At 34.9% G+C, this 21,102-nt stretch overlaps 1 protein-coding gene across 1 annotated transcript in view; it reads left to right on the top strand.

Annotated features, from left to right (window-relative positions):
* Nucleotides 1-21,102, top strand: part of CUL3 (cullin 3) — a 124,542-nt gene that overhangs the window by 84,223 nt on the left and 19,217 nt on the right. Inside the window, exons 5-13 of the mRNA XM_024124528.3 lie at nucleotides 860-974; nucleotides 3,109-3,337; nucleotides 8,359-8,504; nucleotides 9,246-9,422; nucleotides 10,682-10,852; nucleotides 11,479-11,586; nucleotides 15,921-16,045; nucleotides 16,649-16,745; nucleotides 18,219-18,353. Of these exons, the coding sequence (XP_023980296.1) occupies nucleotides 860-974; nucleotides 3,109-3,337; nucleotides 8,359-8,504; nucleotides 9,246-9,422; nucleotides 10,682-10,852; nucleotides 11,479-11,586; nucleotides 15,921-16,045; nucleotides 16,649-16,745; nucleotides 18,219-18,353 (1,303 nt within the window). The remainder of the gene's footprint in view (nucleotides 1-859; nucleotides 975-3,108; nucleotides 3,338-8,358; nucleotides 8,505-9,245; nucleotides 9,423-10,681; nucleotides 10,853-11,478; nucleotides 11,587-15,920; nucleotides 16,046-16,648; nucleotides 16,746-18,218; nucleotides 18,354-21,102) is intronic.

Genomic DNA, 21,102 nt, shown 5'->3' with positions numbered 1-21,102 from the left:
AACCCGTGTCCCCTGCATCGGCAGGCGGACTCTCAACCACTGCGCCACCAGGGAAGCCCTGAATATACTTTTAAAAAGCACATCAGCCATTAGTCTTCTTTTTGATTTTTTTATGTATTTTTTTCTTTTATGCTGGCTTTTTTTTTTCTTGCTATTTGATATTTTTTTTTCTTCTTTAAAAGGGCTTTTGGCTAGCATTTATTTTTAAGGTCTTTGAAGAAAAAAATGTTGAACATAGTCTAAAATGACTAAGAACTCTTGTACCCCTTTTGTTAAGTCATATTGCGCCCCCCCCCCCAACATTGTTGCAGTGCCATTTTTGTGACACTGCAGCCAGAGTGGCTTGAAACATGCAAGACTGCTTTCTTTGCTTCTTTGTATTCAAAGCAGCTGTTAGAGGAAGACTTGTAAAGTTCTTTGTCTTTCAGCTTTGGTGCTTGGTCAGGATTGCCCAAAAGCCATTTGGTGCAAAGAAAATTATATTGCCTCGGAGTAACTGTGCGTCGTACCCACGTCAAGTGCTATAGACTCCCTCTCTCCTCCCTGCTTCCTGATAGCCTGTTTATTCTTTTTGCGCTTTTAAATACACAGGAATATTTAGTCATTTTAAACATATTTCCTTCAAAAAACCTAAGTTACAACAGCATGAGAACAACTTGAGATAAATAGCTGTGCAGTCAAGATACGCTTTCCAATTAAAATTACTGTAAATCCTTACGTTATAAATTAGTTGCTTATGGGAGGTTGGTCACTTTGGTTAAAACCTTGCTCTGAAAGTCTTTCTAGCTACTTCTGCTGCATCTTTTACATGAATTTTTAATGTGTTTTTATTATCAAGTGGTTTAACTTCTTTTGACAGAGGCGCAATAAGAAATGCTTGCCAGATGTTAATGATTTTAGGTCTCGAAGGACGATCAGTCTATGAAGAAGATTTTGAGGCTCCTTTTTTGGAAATGTCTGCAGAGTTTTTTCAGGTAATCAGTGAAGATATAAATAAATACTCTTTTAAGATGTTCTTAAAATTACTGCATACAGTTAGTAATTTAAGCATTTTGACCTTTTTGTACTGAGGCCCTTTGGGGAAGAGGGTGCAGATTACACCCTTCAGCACACCTACCCCACAGTCTCACATTCCAGTGAAAGAACTGTCTGAAAATAAGTCGAAGAGGTTGGACTTAACACACATTATATGTATTATATTTATACATATAATTTTAAATTATATGTATAAAACATATAAACTTAGAAATAAACTTAAATTTTATTATATTTATATGTTACTAATTATTTACCGTAGATTCACAGGCAGTACATCACCAATGAAGTTTCACTATTCAGGCTTTTCGGTAATATAAGTTACTAGTAAAATAAATATAGATATATGCATGATCCCATAAGGCATATATATGTCTTAAGAGCTGTTGATTAGGAAATTAAAAGTCAGTAAGTACAGTTGGTAAAAATTTGCAGCAGTATATACAACCCCAAATCAACTACGTTGCTGAAAGTAAAGCTAAACCGGTACTATTTTATAATGAAGTGATAATAACAATGACTGAGTACTATGACAAATGATAAGACAATATAAGGTCATGATAATCGGGCATTCTTCCTGAAAGCCTCAACTATCTGAGCAATTTATAGTAGGAGCTTTGTAGTGTTGCTAAAGTAGACTTTACTGGTCAACTTTAGTAACAACCTTTTAAAGAACTAAATGAATAGAACGTTACAATAGCTCTACAGTGTGTCATTCGTAGAAGCCATTGGATGAGTATAGAAGTAGACTCGGTGGGTTTCGGTGTCCTTTGGACTGGCGTAACCCCCAGGCCGCTTTTCAAAAATCAGCCTGTAGCCATCAGGAAGCTTTGTGTGGCCTGTACTGGTGAGCCTGGACCATACTTCATGAACTATTAATTTTATAATGGAGGAAACAGGCTTTATTTTCTGGTAACACAGCAACTACTTCTAGATATTTTTGGCAACGTTTTTGACGTTTGCATTTGTTTTAATTACCTTCATTACAGTATAGAAATACCAGTAGATGATTAATTGTCAGGATCCCAAAGGGTGTTGCAGTGGCATATGTATACATCTGTGTGTATATATAAAATACAGTTTTAACAGTGAAGTGACGGTCTCACCAAGATATTTGTTTGGTGTGTTAATGTTTATTCTTAGAAACTTGATTATTTTAAACTGCTTTTTTTTTTAACATCTTTATTGGAGTATAATTGCTTTACAATGTTGTGTCAGTTTCTGTTGTACAACAAAGTGAATCAGCTATAAGTATACATATGTCCCCATGTACTCTCCCTCTTGAGCCTCCCTCCCATCCTCCCTGTCCCACCCCTCCAGGTGGTCACACATCAGTGAGCTGATCTCCCTGTGCTGTGCGGCTGCTTCCCACTAGCCATCCATTTTACATTTGGTATAAACTACTTTTTATTAAGAGAATGGGAAATGTTATTAAATTTTGTACATAATTTATATTAATACATCTTCTATTATGTAATTCTTAGATATATTTGTTAATTTTACTATGAGATTGAAGTCAGTTGAGCCAGCATTTACTGGAATTTCTCTAAGGCTGGTGTTAGAAGACAAGATTAATAGTTACTCAAAAGCTCTATTTCTCAAACTTTATATATGTTCCTTTGAGAGTGGGAGTGGGGTGGCAGGAGGACTCTAGTAACTACCAGTATGCCAGCAAAACTGTGTGATAAACATGATGAATCTTTTTAGGCATAATTTTACAATAAAACAAATCAAAGAAGAATTTCCCACTCTCACTTGGGGTCAGATGCTTCATTCTATACTTTTGATCTTCACTGGCGTGTGCTTACTTTTTCTGCTATTTGGAATACACTGGCAAAGTCTGAAAAACGCTGCTTAAGGATAATGTATTAATTAAGTCTTATGTAAGTAATGCTTTAAAGGGTATAATTCGGACTATATGAATATATATAATAAGACAGTATATAAAATGTTAATAGTGCTTGGGATATTTAGTTTGGTTTATGAGAAACTGTAGAAACCCAGTTAAAAGCAGAAGCACATTTTGCTTCTGTGTTTTTTTTTTTTTTTAAAAATCATGCTTCTTATTTGCAGATGGAAAGCCAGAAATTTTTAGCAGAAAACAGTGCTTCAGTATATATAAAGAAAGTAGAAGCTAGAATTAATGAAGAAATAGAACGAGTGATGCACTGCCTTGACAAATCAACTGAAGAGCCAATTGTAAAGGTGGTTGAGAGGGAACTCATTTCCAAGCACATGAAAACAATAGTAGAAATGGAGAATTCGGGTCTAGTACATATGTTGAAAAACGGAAAGACAGAAGGTAAGTGTTAGCAGTTGAAAAATAATTAAATTCTTAGAGTTCTACCAGGTTCTCAGTATTGTTTTTTTCCTGTTGTAGTTTATGAATGTCAGTTTTCAAGAAGTTGTGGTGTTTGTCATTAATTTATCACTGTTGTTACTTTCCACATATTAATGAGGATTTTAGCTATTCCTAGTGAATGAAGTGGCTTTTTTTTTTTCTTTCATCTTGTCTCCTCACTTTTTGTTTTTCTTAACCCAAAAGGTAAGTTTAGGGACTTCCCTGGCGGTCCAATGGTTAAGACCCCGTGCTTCTGCTGCAGGGGGCACAGGTTTGATCCCTGGTTGGGGAACTAAGATCCCACAAGCCACACGGCGCACCAAAGGAAAAAAAAAATAGCGTAGAGGAGAAAATAAAAGAGCTTAAAAAAGAAGATTAATATTATTTATGAGGTCAGTGATCTCCTCACCTATCCTGTACTTTATATTTCTATACCAGGGTGTTTAGACTCTTCTTTCCGATACACTCTCCTGTAGTTTTTGTGATTCTTTTACAATCTGACATTCCAGTCTTAAAATTTTTGTAAGCATTTCTTTGGGAGTTAGTTGTGGTAAGGGTACCAAAAATGCAAAAATATGTGTCTTCCATGTTGACATATTTAGATAAATTAGTAGATTGGATATCTTATTATAGAATGAAAGGGGAGAAAGGAGAATTGCTTAAAAGTAAACATTTTGGGGCTTCCCTGGTGGCGCAGTGGTTGCGCGTCCGCCTGCCGATGCAGGGGAACCGGGTTCGCGCCCCGGTATGGGAAGATCCCACATGCCGCGGAGCGGCTTGGCCCGTGAGCCATGGCCGCTGAGCCTGCGCGTCCGGAGCCTGTGCTCCGCAACGGGAGAGGCCACAACAGAGGAAGCCCCGCATACAAAAAAAAAAAAAAAAAAAAAAAAAAAAAAAGTAAACATTTTGGAGATAAGTGTAACGTTTACTCTTCTTGGCTATTTACCTGATTTTCCTAAAATGTTATTTTGTAACAAGTACCCTAGGAGAAATTGTAAAGAATAGTCATGTTGTCCTCATCCTTAATTTCTGAAGGTTTTTTTTAAAACTGTGACTGGATAAGTCACTGATATGGTATTAAAAAATAAATTTGGTTCTCTTAGATGAAGTCTTAGCAATATTTTAGCCATGTATTTCTTATAAAATAAATACATATTGCCTGTTGGGTCATGACATAGGTAGGGAATGGAAAAAAAAAATTTTTTAAGTTAATAATTTAAAAGAGAGGAGGATGTAAGAGAAGGAAGAACAAAGGTGGTAGGCAGAGAGGTTGTTCCATTCTTTCTCTAGTGGAATCTTTGCCTTGTGTTTTCAAATGGTTATATTTCTGTATATGTGCTAAGTTCCTAAAAAGTTGTATGTACATTTGTTGTTTTTATTAAACTAGAGAGAGTTACTTTTTAAAAGGCGCTTCTGGTAAACCTTTTTTATGAAAGCAAGAAGCAAAACAAAAATGACTTTTAAGGATGTTTGTCATGTTTTCTAAAATAAGCTACTCCTGGATGCCTGTGGTCTGTCAGGGATTGGCAAGCTTTTTTTGTAAAAGGCCAGATAATAAATATTTTAGGTGTTTGGACCAGACAGTAAACTACTCATCTCTGCTGTAATAGTGAGAAAGGAGGCATAGGCAATAACACAAACGAATTAAACTTGACTGTGTTCCTATAATAAAACTTTGATTTTTATTTTTCAAACATTTAAAAATGTGAAAACCATTCTTAGTTTGTGAGGTGTACAAAAACAAGCAGCGAGCTGTAGTTGGTCCATGGGCTGTAGTTGGTCCATGGGCTATATAGTTTGATGACCCTGATCATAATGATCCCTGGCAGATAGGACTTTATGAAAAGCATTTTCCTTTACTTAAAATGAGAATCTATCCTTTTTTAAAAAAAAAAAAATTTATTTATTTATTTTTGGCTGCGTTGGGTCTATGTTGCTGTGCGCAGGCTTTCTCTAGTTGCGGTGAGCGGGGGCTACTGTTCGTTGTGGTGCGTGGGCTTCTCATTACGGTGGCTTCTCTTGTTGCAGAGCATGGGCTCTAGGCGTGCGGGCTCAGTAGTTTTGACCCGCGGGCTCTAGAGCGCAGGCTCAGTAGTTGTGGCGCATGGCCTTAGTTGCTCCACGGCATATGGGATCTTCCTGGACTGCGGCTCGAACCTGTGTACCCTGCACTGGCAGGCGGATTCTTAACCACTGCGCCACCAGGGAAGCCCTCAATTTTCTAATGTACTGTTTAGTTATTGAGTTAATGCTTTCTTAGTATCTTGGGTGGGGTTGTTGAGGAGGGGAGATTAAATGGGCTTGGAGATTAGAGGCTAGGGAAATGTTTGATGGGGAGGTTGTTGAGCATACCTGAATTGTAGTAACTGCAACCTGCATGGAGACTTGTGTTAAAGGCATTAAGTATACCTAACACATGGCAAGTGCTTAATAAGTGCATAAATAATGGAATATAGCCACTTACCATAGTTTCTATTTAGTACTTAATGTTCTCCACAAGTAAGCAGCTTTCTGTGATTCTAAATTAAATTTTAAAATCATGGCTTCAGTTTTCCTGGCTTTCCACTAGAAACCTAATTGCAGAATATCTTTAATTATGCTAGGCCCTGCTCATGAGCAGTATGTCAAGAATATGTCAGAGACACAGCTTCACCATTATGAAGCCAAATATCTCATAAATCAGAAAGTGAAAAACAGTTTTTTCCCACCATGAATGGAGGATGAGTTGGATTGATAATTAAATGCAGATAATATTATGAAATTAAGTTTGAACGGTATCATTTTATTGTTTTATGAAGTGTATACAGAAATAATGATATTTAATTTTTGAATGATGCATATTTTTCATTTTCTCTTTCACATTCTCCATTAAGTGATACATTTATAAACAGTGAATTACATATAATGAAATTGTATTAAGTTACATACTGTTAAATGTACATGTGACTAAGCAAAACTGTAACAACATAGGAACAAAGTAGACAAAGTTGGGAACTGTTTTGTTAGAGGTATTTGATATGCCAAGTTTACTGTAGTATATATGTCCATAAATTATTGTCGTGTTTGTAATATTTGTTTTTAACATGGGAAACTTGGTTGTAATTTATAACAAGTGTGAGAAACTATAAGATTTGCTGTGTGTAGATTATTTTGGACATATACTGATGAAACCACTTTTTAATGAAATTTGCTTTTGAAAGTCATTGAAACAAATTTTGAAGCCCTTTTTGTAAAACTTGTGTCCAGGTATCTTTAAAATACATAATACAACTTCAGTTTTAAGATCGAAGTTGCTCTTATAAATGTAGACCCAGGTGGACAAATTATAGCCTGTCTGCCAAATCTGGCCCATTATCAGTTTGGTTGAAAAAAAAAAAAAATCAAAAGAGTAATATTTCATTACACATGAAAATTATATAAATTTTAGATCTCAGTGTCCATAAAACAAGTTTTATTGGAGCACAGTCATGCCCATTCATTTATGTATTATCTGCAGCTTCTTTATGGCTACAATGGCAAAATCGAGTAGTTGCAAAAGAGACCATATGGTCCACAGGTTTAAAATATTTACTCGCTGGTACTTTACAGAAAACAGTTTTCCAGCCACTGATCTAGAAACTGCTGTACTAACTCCATATTTAAAAGTTCTCTTGGGCTTCCCTGGTGGCGCAGTGGTTGAGAATCCGCCTGCCGATGCAGGGGACACGGGTTCGTGCCCCGGTCTGGGAAGATCCCACATGCCGCGGAGCGGCTGGGCCCGTGAGCCATGGCCGCTGAGCCTGCACATCCGGAGCCTGTGCTCCGCAACGGGAGAGGCCGCAACAGTGAGAGGCCCGCGTACCGCAAAAAAATAAAATAAAATAAAAGTTCTCAATCATAAAGCCTTTTTATATCATTGTAAAGTTTTGACACTATAGCCTCCCAGTAAATTCTTATTTCATAGATACATTAGACGTATGGAAAAGCAGTATTTTAACTCCACATTTTAATCTTGTAAAACATAGAGTCCAGAGTTTTCCTTGTAAATAAAAACAATGTAGTGAGATAAACCAATTTTTAAAGTATACATACTGGCTTAGGTCAACACCTGGGAAATATTAGGGATTGCTCTGAGGAAAATATTAAAGAATAGGAATTTTTGCTGTAAATTTCACATGAATTTTACCATGATGTGTAATGAAATAAATCCTAGTATAATTAATTTTATTTGTTGTCATTTGAACTTTGGAGATAGATATACTTAAAAATTATCTGTAAGAATTTAATTGGTTTTTAAATTTCTTCCTTATTACATTAACTGCCAATTATACCACAGTTATCCTTTTGATAGTTGTTTTGCAGTATTAACTAGATTCTAGATTAGAATTATATAGGCTAAATTATGTAAGAACTCAAAACTTCAGTTTTCATTTTTTGGGACTCTTTATTATGCTGTTTGGACATCTCTTCCATGTAAACTAAAATTTGCTATGACATTTTATTGAAGCTTTTAAAGTATCTCATCTGTAAGACGTAGGTTTTTAAATTTCTTCCTTATTACATTAACTGCCAATTATACCACAGTTAAAGTTATCCTTTTGATAGTTGTTTTGCAGTATTAACTAGATTCTAGATTAGAATTATATAGGCTAAATTATGTAAGAACTCAAAACTTCAGTTTTCATTTTTTGGGACTCTTTATTATGCTGTTTGGACATCTCTTCCATGTAAACTAAAATTTGCTATGACATTTTATTGAAGCTTTTAAAGTATCTCATCTGTAAGACGTATTTTGTAAATTGCAATAATAACCATTAACTAGCTTTTTTTTCCCTGTTTTCCTGGAGTTTTTTTTTTTTTTTTAATAGTTTTTCATGTGGTCAGCAAATGATCATAATGGAGAAATAAGCTTCTTTAAGTATCGCAGATCAGCATGAACAGAGATTCAAATTTCTTTTCTTAATTTTTAATGTAGCCAATTTGTGTGTTCGTTCTGATTGCAGACCTTGCTTGCATGTACAAGTTATTTAGTCGTGTGCCAAATGGTTTGAAAACGATGTGTGAGTGTATGAGTTCCTACTTGAGGGAACAAGGTAAAGCCCTTGTTTCTGAAGAAGGAGAAGGAAAGAATCCCGTTGACTATATCCAGGTAAGTAAATACAGAAGATTCTCTTTATGATAAAGGAATTTTGACAAGTGCTAAAAAGGTCACTTTTACAAAGCTATGTAGTATGTATTTCTGACTTAATTTTTCCAATGGTTAATTAATAAGTAATTATCCTAAATATTTTAGAATTTTGGAAAGCATGTGCATTTATATCAGGGATATAACTCAGCCACTTCTTTTCATTTATTAGCGTGTCTGATGAAGAAGTCTTTATTTAAATAGTCTCAAGAATGAAAGTTCTTTCTACTTTTTTGTATGCTTTAGTGTTCATATACTACCTTAGTATGTTCAAGAAAAAATAACTGTTTTAGTGACTTTTTGGTTCAAGATATTTTGCTTTCAAGCAGTACAACAAATATATTATGCTCTCAAGTTTTTCATATTTTAATATAAATAAGCTTTCTCTATGTGTTTTTAAAGCTAATTTTCTCTCAGGCTCACCCATTCAGTCAAGATAGAGGAAGGTGGGGAGAAAAAGTGAGGAGAATCTTTGGTTCATCTTCAATAGAATAATACATAAATGGAAGATAGAATACTTCTCTCACCACTGACATTTTTAACAGGCTTAGATACAGGCTTGAAAATAGCAATATAGAATCTGTAAGTTTAACACTGAATGCACACATTTATTACCAGCAAAGTTAAACGTGTGTAGTTACACATGTATTATTTATAGAAAAGTTATTGTAATGTATCCTGAGTTTCTTTGTTTTTATTTGGAAGGGCTTATTGGATCTGAAGAGTAGGTTTGATCGCTTCCTCCAGGAATCGTTTAATAACGACCGGCTCTTTAAACAAACTATTGCGGGTGACTTTGAGTATTTTCTCAACCTCAACTCCAGGTCCCCTGAATACCTCTCATTATTTATTGATGATAAGCTGAAAAAGGGAGTCAAAGGGGTAAGTATTAATGCATTTGAAAATATATTCAGTTTTATTTGTAGATACAAAATTAGGAAATAAAATATAAAATCAGGGAATTTTGTAGATATAAAATTAAACAGTCCTCCTTGGTGTGCTTAAATGTGCACTGTGATATTTGAAAGGATTGTTTCAAGTATTTGAAATGGTCAAAAGTACTTTGACATTTCACTGAATGTGTAATTGGCATCAAAAACAACTACACATCCATAGACCTGAGATTGTGAGGGTTAGATATGCTGTAGAGGTAATAAGGAACTAGAAAACAGCTATCCATGTGGCACATAGAATGTTGCTTGCTGTCACCTGGTTCTGGGGGTTATGTATCAAACAATACTTGAGTGCCAAAAATTTGAAGGCACAGACTAGAATAGGTATCAGAAAATAGTTTGAAATCATATGTGGAAGCTCAGTTTCAAGCCTTTATAATATATCTGGGATCTTGGAAGCTCACTACAGCACAGAAAATCAAAATAAGCAGATTATGATCACACGTAAATTAGTCTTCTTGACTTCATCTTGGGGTTTGTGAGACAGAAGGGCAAAGCAACAAATAGGTAGCTATAACAAAGAAACAAATAAGAGGAAGATTACTAAGGGCACCAAATAGAAAATACACAGCTGAGTAGTCTACCATAGTTTTTAATATAAGCTTAATACAACCTGCCACAGTATCATCTTGCCCTTATTTAAAAGATTAGGGGCAAGAGGCCTTTTTACTTTTGGAAAAGTAAAAAGATTAGATAACAAATTAGATAACAAATTACCATTTGTTTTACCAATTAGATAACAAATTACCATTCTGGTTGCACAATTTAGATTTTGAATGAGCTTATATAAAAATATCTGTCTTTTGGCCATGTAAGTTTCTGCCTAGATACTATGCAAGGGCATGGTAAAATTCTTTTATGTGATTAAAATTTCATGTTTTCTGTTCTCAAGTCATCCTTTAATCCAGCCATGTATCACTTCATGCCTCCCTTACAGAGGTAGCCCACTAGGGAGTGGAACTCCATTCCAGCCCCTGATTAATGCTGCACTAGATGAGGATTTAAGAGTTGTGCTACTAGATAAAGTAGGAGGCGCTTTCTCGCACTAGTTCCCTCCTTCTGACATATCTCAACCAGATGTTTATGTGTGTTATCAAACAGTGTTTTTAAACTGTTGATGAACTGTGATGCTGTTTTTGTAGAACTAAAATTGTGTAATTGTTAAATTGTCTTTTCACTGGTTTGCAGCTAACAGAACAAGAAGTAGAAACAATATTGGATAAGGCAATGGTCCTTTTTAGGTTTATGCAAGAAAAAGATGTATTTGAACGTTATTATAAACAACACTTGGCAAGGAGACTTCTCACAAATAAAAGTGTTTCTGATGACTCTGAAAAAAATATGATTTCTAAGTTAAAGGTAAGATGTATTTAAGATGGAATGGAGTGCACGTAACTAATGATTATCACATAATTGAAGATGCAACATGTGACTAGGAAATACTTAATTGATTTAAAATACTTATTTCTATAAATTAGTAAAACTAGATTTTTTTTTTTTTTTTTTTTTTTTTTTTTTTTTTTTTGAGCAGGCTGTACTTAGATTTGTTCAAGTTCTGGGACATTCACAGTGTGCTGGAATTTCTCTTGGTGTGGCAGATACATTCATTCATGGAGATCTGGGGGAGGATTAGTACAAGAGAAACAATAAAGGGAATATCACCATATAGTTCTGTTTCACAAAGTGTGGTCCACAGACTACCTGTACCCATATCACCTGATATGGGTGTTTCTTGCTGAAAACGTAAGAGTTCTAGGCACTACCTTCAGTGAGGTTTATGGGAATCTCAGAGAGAGTCTGGAAATTTGCATTTTACAATAAAATTCTTGGATTAATCTTAATCACACTGAAGTTGGTATCCACAGACATAGAACAACTATTGGAAAGATTTAGGAAGGATGACAGTAACATGGAAGAGTTTCTTTGTACATTTTCTAATAGTAAAATCCATCATTTATTTGTGTATGTTTGTTTTTCTTTCACAGACTGAATGTGGATGTCAATTCACATCAAAACTGGAAGGAATGTTTAGGGATATGAGCATCTCAAATACAACTATGGATGAGTTCAGGCAACATCTACAGGCCACTGGGGTAAGATTCTTCATTAATTTCTACTTATATAAATGTGTTTATGTAAAGTCTTTTGTAATGGGCATTTTTTATCCAATCAGATAACTGAATTGCTGGTGTTATTTTTTTTTTTTTAACTTTTACTGGAGTATAGTTGGTTTACAATGTTAAATTAGTTTCAGGTGTACAGCAAAGTGAATCAGTCGTACATACCATATATCCACTCTTATTTTTTTAGATTCTTTTCCCATATAGGCCATTACAGAGTATTGAGTAGAGTTCCCTGTGCTATGCAGCAGATTCTTATTAGTTATCTATTTTATGTATAGTAGTGTGTATATGTCACTCAGTCTCCCAATTTATCCTTCCCCCCACCCTATGTCATTTCTTTAAATGCCATTAGTGACAACATATGTATTGTCTGTGAGTGCTTTAAAAATTATTTCTCCCATATAACCTCTTTTTCTAACTATTAATCTTAAAATATTTTTTCTTATTCTTATAAAACTTAGTTTATCTTCCCCACTTGAAGGAATATACTGAATTTAATAAGTAGTGATTCTGCTGTTATAACCATTTTTAGGTTAGGGAAAGAATACCAGGCTTAGGCAAGCTTACTGAGTTTTAATGCTCTTCCTTTTACTTTACCCCAGGATGGTGCTGTCTTAGAATTGTTACCTGATTTTCCTGTACGTCAGTATTCTTTTTTTTTTCGGTATGCGGGCCTCTCACCCTTGTGGCCTCTCCCGTTGCGGAGCACAGGCTCCGGATGCGCAGGCTCAGCGGCCATGGCCCATGGGCCCAGCCGTTCTGCGGCATGTGGGATCCTCCCGGACCAGGGCACAAACCCGTGTCCCCTGCATTGGCAGGCGGACTCTCAACCACTGCACCACCAGGGAAGCCCCATCAGTATTCTTATTCATCTGAAATGTCAGGATAAATGGGCCTGACATCCTCAGGGTCGGTGGAGGGTGAACTGAGTATAAAAACGCTGATGCTATGTGTTATAAATGTGGTTTTGTATTGTGATTCCCAGAAGGCGGTAAGCTGCAACTTAAATGGCCTTGGAGTCCAGTGGGGTTTTGTGAAGATTCAGTGGGGTTTAATGAAGTTCAGAATTTTCCCTTCTCTCTTCTTTTTTGTTTTTAACTGTTTTTCAACTGTAACTTTAAGTTTAGAGAACTCCACATTTTTTCTTTAATGTTTTCTCTCTCAACTGACCATATACTACTTCATAATTAAGACATGTCACAACCATTAAAAAAAAAATTGGAGGTCTTTTCTTTGATATTTAAATATGAGATCATCACTTCTCCTGGTCCCATAGTCTCATCACAAACAAAATATGTGAAAATACCTAATTCTGTAGAAATGGACATTTATATATATTAAGACATTCTGACTCAGAAGGACTTCTGTGTCCTCTTTGTTATAAATAGTTTTGTGATTTGCCTCAGATGTTTACAGTGGAGAAAGGCTGAGAGCAGGAAAGATAGACTCTGTGATAAATAGAAATTTGAGTGGGCAGGGACTGAATAATGTGATTATCCTAGATGTTTTTCTTTTTTAGATTGTTCAGGGATTTGTGCTTCATTCTGTCTAATGCATTGATAAAATCATATTTTCATACGGTACATTTTTTGTTTTTTTGTTTTTCTTCCACTAATGTTACACATATTAAGAGCTATAAGGAGATAACCTGGTCTGAATAAATGCTGTATTGAAACCATGTAAAGGAATGTTCCCGGATGGGTCCAAAACTCTTATTATTTTTTTAGCTGTCTAATTACCTTATCTGTGGTAGTTGAAGGCCTTTTGATGAGAAAATTACGGTCTTTATTTACTCTCTGACCACTCTCTTGCACTTATTTCATTTAAAAAAGAGGGAGTGATTGTTCAACGTGATCATTTCATCAGATTGTTTGCTTTTGTTATTTTCTATCGTTATGAAGTTTGTGCATTTTCTATTCTTTCATTTTGTTTATTCAGATATATCCTGCACTTTATGGTGGAATATTTGTTTCATAATTTGTTAACCCAGTAAGTAGAGTACTTATCAAGATGCTCAAAGTTATATATCTGCTAATCTGGTTGCAGCTTTCACTTTGTAAGGCCATTGTTTGCATGCAATTATTGGCTATTTTGTAATTGTTTAAACTAAGGATCTTAAGCTTTACGTCTCCTAAGCCTTAATCTTCATTAGAAAGATTTGATGAAAAGTGACAGAGGAATCGAAACAAATCTTGAACTTTCTGAAATCTTGGAACCCTTTTAAAACATCATCAATCCTCAGATAATTCTCTGTAACTTTCTTAAAGGTTCTTGGCCTGTTTAAATATACCAAGAGAATGACTCTTCTGTTTACTTTTAGAAGTCATATCAGCAAGTACTTTTCTTAAAATTCTAAATACTTGTGGTATATTTTATTTAGATAAGTCATATTTATTATGCTGAAGGAAATTTAAGTGTGCATTTTTTCCTGTGTTTTACTTTTTTAATGGGGATAGGAACAGGAAAACCACCTTGCTATCATATTTCTGTTTATTTATGTCAGCAAATCATATCACATCCAGACAGACTTTTCTGGTACCTCTGTTTCTGTGTACTTGTCCCTGTCATGTGCTATCTTGGAAAATAAGCTGAATGGCTTAAAAATATTACTAAGAGAGCTAGAAAGAAAAGGTCCAAACCATTAGAGTAATAGTTCCGTGAGGTTCTTTCTTTTACTTTTTCCCTTTTTAAAAAAAAATAAATTTGTTTATTTTATTTATTTATTTTTGGCTGTATTGGGCCTTCGTTGCTCTGCGCGGGCTTTCTCTAGTTGTGGTGAGCTGGGGGCTACTCTTCGTTGTGGTGCGCGGGCTTCTCATTGCGGTGGCTTCTCTTGTTGCGGAGCACAGGCTCTAGAGCGCAGGCTCAGTAGTTGTGGCGCACGGGCTTAGTTGCTCCGCAGCATGTGGGATCTTCCCGGACCAGGGCTCGAACCCGTGCCCCCTGCATTGGCAGGCGGATTCTTAACCACTGCGCCACCAGGGAAGCCCTCTTTTTCTTTTTTTAATTTAACAAATAACTCATTGTTTCTGTGCCAAGCGTTGTTCTAGGCACTGGTTATACAGCAGAGAATAGACAAAAATCCCTGCCATGTTGGAGCTTACTTTCCAATCTGGGAGACAGATGATCAACAAGATAAGTAATTACATAGCACCTTAGCTGGTGATAGGAGTTATAGAGGAAATCTGTAGCAAGGAAGAGTGGTCGAGGAAGGCCTCCTTTAAAAAATGACATTTTGAGGAAAGACTTGAAGGTTAGGGAGCAAGACGTGGAGATAAGGGAAAAGAGATGAAAGACTTCATTGTCTTGGGTGGATTGAACCAAGTTGTGACCCCCTTTCCAATTACAAGTGTACAAACAGTTCTCAGCCCCTTCTCCATTCATCGTCTAAGAGTCTGCTGTGATCATCTCTCCTATGTGTCATGTAAGATTTCTGGATTCAATTTTTTTTAAATACAGTAAATCATTTATTAGATATTTATGTAGAAATCTGAGTGTGGACTACTTCTTGATATTTATGAACTCGTTTTTCTCTTTAAAGAATTTCTATCACTAAATCATCCAGGTTACATAAAAATGGAATAATGGTTTAAAACAAGCTGTGAATATTAAAAATAAAGATAATATTTCCCCTTTTAGAATTTCTGTTGATGTGTTTTATTTTTGTTTTCTTAAAATTGTAATTTATTTAAAAAGAAAAAATATCTAATTGTGATGGTAATGCTAGCATATATTTTGTAGAGGTAGTCAAACATTATGCAAATGCTTATAGAGCACCTGCTGTGTAGAACTGGATCTAGTATCCTATGCAGAGGTTGTTAGAATGTGAGCTACATGTGAAAACATGGAGGTTTTGGTCAATATAGTTGAAATGTGACTGGGATATTAGAAATGTGTTGTTTCTGTGTTAAGATGGTAAAAATGTTTAAAAGCTGAGATGAAAAGTATTATTCTAGAATTTTCCCTAAAATGATAACTGATATGGCCCTTTGACATTTTATCTGAAAAAAATCTTGAGGGCCAAAAACTCTGTACTGTTCAGTGACACCAGTAAGACTTTGTTCATATGCTAGGAACTTTGATCAGTATTGTAAAGTCAGCATCTTAAACAATAATTATAAATGTGCCAGGATAATTAAAATTAGGAAAACATTGGATGAGTGTAACTTTTAAGAAGATGTGTTTTATTTGCTGGATGTTGGATATGGAGATAACTACTTTGATAACTCTAACACAGTGTCTGTATGGAACAGATAACACATCCTAGCTAATTAGGGGGGAACATTTTCTTCTCTTTTCCACAGGTATCTTTAGGTGGTGTTGATCTCACAGTTCGGGTGCTCACAACAGGTTATTGGCCCACTCAGTCAGCCACACCAAAGTGCAACATCCCACCAGCACCAAGACATGCTTTTGAGATATTCAGAAGGTAAATGTAGATCAAACTTTGTATTTCTAAGTACAAATTGTCCAGAATTTAGATAAATTTGAGCATTCAGTAGTGTCCCCAATTGAGGGGGAATATACTCCATTTAAAAAATCTCATGTTATCCTTTATGCATTTAATATGTAAGGATGAATTGCATAAACTTTTCAGAAGAATATCAGTGTGCTTTCTTCAGCATTAGTGCATGGTTAGGAGTATATTTTGTATTTTTGATGTCCAGTGTTGAAGTCACTAGCTTGGGGTGACTTGCTTATTGGGATAACTATGGAGAAAGGTGGTCGTATAAACAGCGGTGGCTGAGCAGCAGCCAGGGGCAAATAAATGTACTGGTAGGAAGTATTTAGTGTGTTACCTTTATCTCTTAATATCTAGCTAAGTTTCTTAGGTCTGTTTCCCACCCAGCCACCCCCACCCCTTATTTAGGGTTTCTTTTCTGTAAAAAAAAATTGGAACTGAACTTGATTCCTAAAGTTTTGTTTAGCTTTTGAAGTCTCCCTTACATATATGTTTGTTAAGGGTTGGTAGTTTATAATTTCAAATATATAAATTACATGATTCTCAAAAACCTGGTTTGATTTGCTGAAGGTTTTACTTAGCCAAACACAGTGGTCGACAGCTCACGCTCCAACATCATATGGGTTCTGCAGATCTCAATGCCACCTTTTATGGACCAGTTAAAAAGGTAAATATTAATAGTTTGAAGGTATTTCTATTAAGTAACTTAAAATTAGTCTACAGAACTGATTCGTGGTTTTTGTTGACTTGGATAAATTATTTATTTCTTTTATTTCCTTACCTGTTTCAAATATTAAAAAGAGGGAAACTTCGGCTTTGATTTCTGTTCCCTTAGTTGCTAACTTCATTTGACAATATGAAGACTATACCAGTAGCCTTCCTTATGGAATAAATAGTATAATTACATGTTTTATTTATAAGATTAGATTTGAGATAATATTGCATAAAATAATGGATTTGAGGGCATACAAAGCCATGAGTCCCTTTTCAAAATTCAGTCTCCTATAATCCTTATTTCCAATAAATTGAAACTGAGAAAGCTAACACTTAAGATTTGTGAAATGTACAAAATGTTGCTAAAGTGATTATTTAAAAATTAACAATACACTAGAGAAGTGCCTTCATTTAAAGAAGTAATTGCTTTTTTATATGTAAAATTGTGAGGTTTAGAGTAATTTACTTTCATTGCTTGGTATAAATCAAATCATGGTCATTTGGCTTAAAATGGCAAAATAATAAAAAGCTTCTAAAAAAAACATTAAAAATACCTAAGTTGTCATCTTGGCAGCAAATAACAGTTTCATTAAATATTTTAATTAAAATCTTGTCACTGTAACACCAAAGTTTTTTTTTTTTAATATTGTTGAAGATGCCTATATACATGTTCTAATTTTTATGTTCAATTGAAGTGGGAAATAGTCCTTAGAGTTCAGTTAGTTGAATAATGTTTGACACTATTATATATTTAACTGTAAGTGGGAAGGTCAAGGATACATACTAAAGAACTCAGCTTTTAATTATTGCTTTCTTGTTTCTGTTTTAAAGGAGAGGTTTTTTTTGCTAAATAATCATGTTATCTTTTGAGGTTTTATTAAACAGATCAGTAGGTTTTAAAAACATAATTCATATGTTAATTATTGAGGACTGAATTTCTACTTTGTACTTCTAAATCATAGAGCAGGAATAGGCTTTAAGGATGGCAGAGGTTTTTTCTCCCCAACCTATGCTATTATTTGAACTCTTACCATGATCAGACCACACAGAAAGAAACCTAATACTACTTCAGGGTAGTAGTATAATAGCAGTAGCATCTTATAAGTCTATTATTATCCCATTGTGTACTGTTAACATAATTTTAGTTATAAATATAAGGAATTACTCATTACTTGCTCAGGTACATTAAAATGTTCATAATGGAAAAAAATGGGACAGTCCTAAGTAAAGACTGTGTGTGTATGTATACACACATATTTACACATACACTTTTAAAATAACATTTCATTTTTATATAGGAATGAGTTTATATCATTTTGTTAAGGAGAGGTTGGGCATTACAGAACTTATTTTTCAAATATACTGTTAAAGTTACTAGGAGATAATTATACCTTGTTTCTATTTTTATATTTAAAAAATTAAACAGGAAGATGGATCTGAAGTTGGTGTTGGAGGGGCACAAGTGACTGGCTCTAATACGCGGAAGCATATATTGCAAGTCTCCACTTTCCAGATGACCATATTAATGCTCTTCAATAATAGAGAAAAATACACATTTGAGGTATGGGCTGGTTATGTGAATTTTAACCAATTGTATTGTTTCTGATTCTCACCCAGCATTTGGGTTGTTTTCAGATTTAGACTGTAGTGAATAGAGCTGTATGTTTAACTTTTTAAAGAAGTTGCCAAACTGCATCCTGAAGTGATTTTTACCATTTTACATTCCTGCCAGCAGTGTAGGAGAGTTCTAGTTGCCCCACATCCTCTCCAAAATTTAGTGTTGTCAGTCTTTTAAATTTTACCCATTTTAGCTGGTGTGTAATTGTACCTATACGTTGTGGATTTAATTTCTTTCCTGGACTAATAATGACATTGAGCATTTTTTATTTGTTCATACACAACTTATATGTCTTGTTTGGTGAATTCTTTGTTCATATCTTTATCGGGTTTTTTAAAAGTTCTTTACAAATTCTGGATACAAATCCTTCGTCAAATCTATGTTCTGTGAATATTTTCTCACAGTCTGTCACTTGCCTTTTCATTTTTTAATGTTATATTCTGAAGAGCAGAACTTTTTAATATTGACGAAGTCCAGTGGCTACTCTTTTACGTTTATGGTTCATGCTTTTGATATCCTATCTAAGAAATTATTGGCTATCCCAAGTTTGCAGAGATTTTCTTCTAAGTGATTTATAGTTTTAGCTTTTACATTTAGGCCTATGATCAATTTCAAGTTAATTTTTTTGTATGGTTAGAGGTAAGGATTAAGAATTATTTCCTCCCCACACATAGGTATTCAGTTGTTCATTTCAGCATCATTTGTCACAAACACTAGTCTTTGCCCTTTGAATTACTTTGAGCTCTTTATTTAAAAAAAAAAAAATTCAGTTGACCATATGTATGTGGGTCTATTTCTGTACACTCTGATCTATTTTATTAATTTCTATGTCTATCCTTATGCTAATTTTACACTATCTTGATAGTGTCAACTTTCTTTTTTTTTCTTAGAGTATATATATTATAATATACTTTTTATTTCTCCCATTAAGTCATGATTTGATTGAATTAAATTCATTTAGTCTTTTCCCATACCGTTGATGAGTAGGTTGAAGTTGAAATGAAGATCATGTGATTTTTAATAAGTTTAAATTAAAGATAAAGAATGAATATTTTATTTTATTTTTATTTTATTTTATTTTTTTGTGGTAGCGGGCCTCTCACTGTTGTGGCCTCTCCCGTTGCGGAGCACAGGCTCCGGACGCACAGGCTCACGGGCCATGGCTCACGGGCCCAGCCACTCCGCGGCATGTGGGATCTTCCCGGACCGGGGCACGAACCCGTGTCCCCTGCATCGGCAGGTGAACTCTCAACCACTGCGCCACAGGGGAAGCCCTGAATATTTTAAAAAGCTGTAGAATTATAGCCATATTTATACTTAACTGAAAATCAATTTTCAGACATAGGTGAATGAATACAGGAAGAAATAAGTTTAAGTTTGAAATGAAGAGCAAGATTAAATAAATTCTAGGCCTATTTTAATACTCATCTCCATATTCCCTTTTTGTGATGATTGTATAGTTAAGAGATGACTGTTTTTATGTGATATACCTCAAGGAAATATTTTGAAACGTAAGTGTTTTAGGTCAGTGGCTAAGCCAAGAGGTTTTGCTCTTACAAATTTCCAGGTGTGTTTTACCTAGGGAATAACTTTAATTTTCTAGCACAAGTTAAATGTGATTGAGTTCTAAAGAATATTGATTAAGTAAGTATTGAGTACCTTACCCAAAAACATTGTAATAAGCCTTTTCAGACAGGTGGGATTGAATTATCTTTAACAGCTTGGGTATTTTAATCTGCTGTTCTCATGGATAATATATTTGTTTAAAACAAAATAAGCTACTTGATAAATGCTGGAGTTGGTTTTCAGAGTCCTACTTTATAAAGAGCTGACAAAAATAATGGGATAAACAAAAACATAAATTGATTTTCTTAAGCCATTATTGGAATTGCTAGTAATTTTAGTGGTTCAGGCTTACTTTTCTCGTCCCAGTCAGCTTGCGATCAATGAGGCTAATGAGCAGTGATTTAGGTAGAAGGTAAAATTAAGTAGAAAATTCCTGTAATATTTTAAATTTTAGCTAAGTCACAAACCAGAAGCCTGAGCATAAGTGGCGTATGTAAAATGCCATTCCTGTGGCTCCAAAACCTTCTGGCTGCTTGCATCTCAAACCGGGGAATAGTGAAAAGGCAGATGAAGTTTTTTGTCTTTACTCACACTATGTGCTTATAGTCAGTCTGCCACATACGTTTTATTAGACATCTCTTTTACAGAAATTGCCACAAATTAGAGGAGACAGTTAAAAGTATTTAACTGTAGTAATTATTAAAGGAAGCTGATCTCTTATCTTTGAATATTCTTTCTTTATAAGTTCAGTAAGATGGTGTATTCATTATTTAATGCTACACAACAGGTCTCAAATTCATATTTTAAAACAGCCACTAATAGTTTATTATCTTTTGTGGTATCTGTGGGTTGGGGATTCAGGAGGGGCTTTCTAGGTGCTTCTGGCTTGGACTCGTTCGTGTGGTTACATTAAGATGTCAGCTGGGGCTTCGGTTGTCTAATGTTTGTCTAGGGCTGGAAAATGCTATTGGTATGCGCCTTCTTCCACGTGGCTGGCAAGTTTGTTTTGGCTTGTTGGTAAGAGGTCTTAGTTTCTCTCCACGTGCGCTTTACCAAACATGGCTGTTTGATTGTCCTTGCCTCCTTGTGGCTAACTTTCCCAGAGCAAGCGATCCAAGAGACCCAG

The sequence above is a fragment of the Physeter macrocephalus genome, chromosome 2, assembly GCF_002837175.3.
Source record: "Physeter macrocephalus isolate SW-GA chromosome 2, ASM283717v5, whole genome shotgun sequence".
In the NCBI taxonomy this organism is placed as follows: domain Eukaryota; kingdom Metazoa; phylum Chordata; class Mammalia; order Artiodactyla; family Physeteridae; genus Physeter; species Physeter macrocephalus.
The sequence above is the reverse complement of the archived record's forward strand: the minus strand, read 5'-3'. Positions and strand labels throughout refer to the sequence as shown.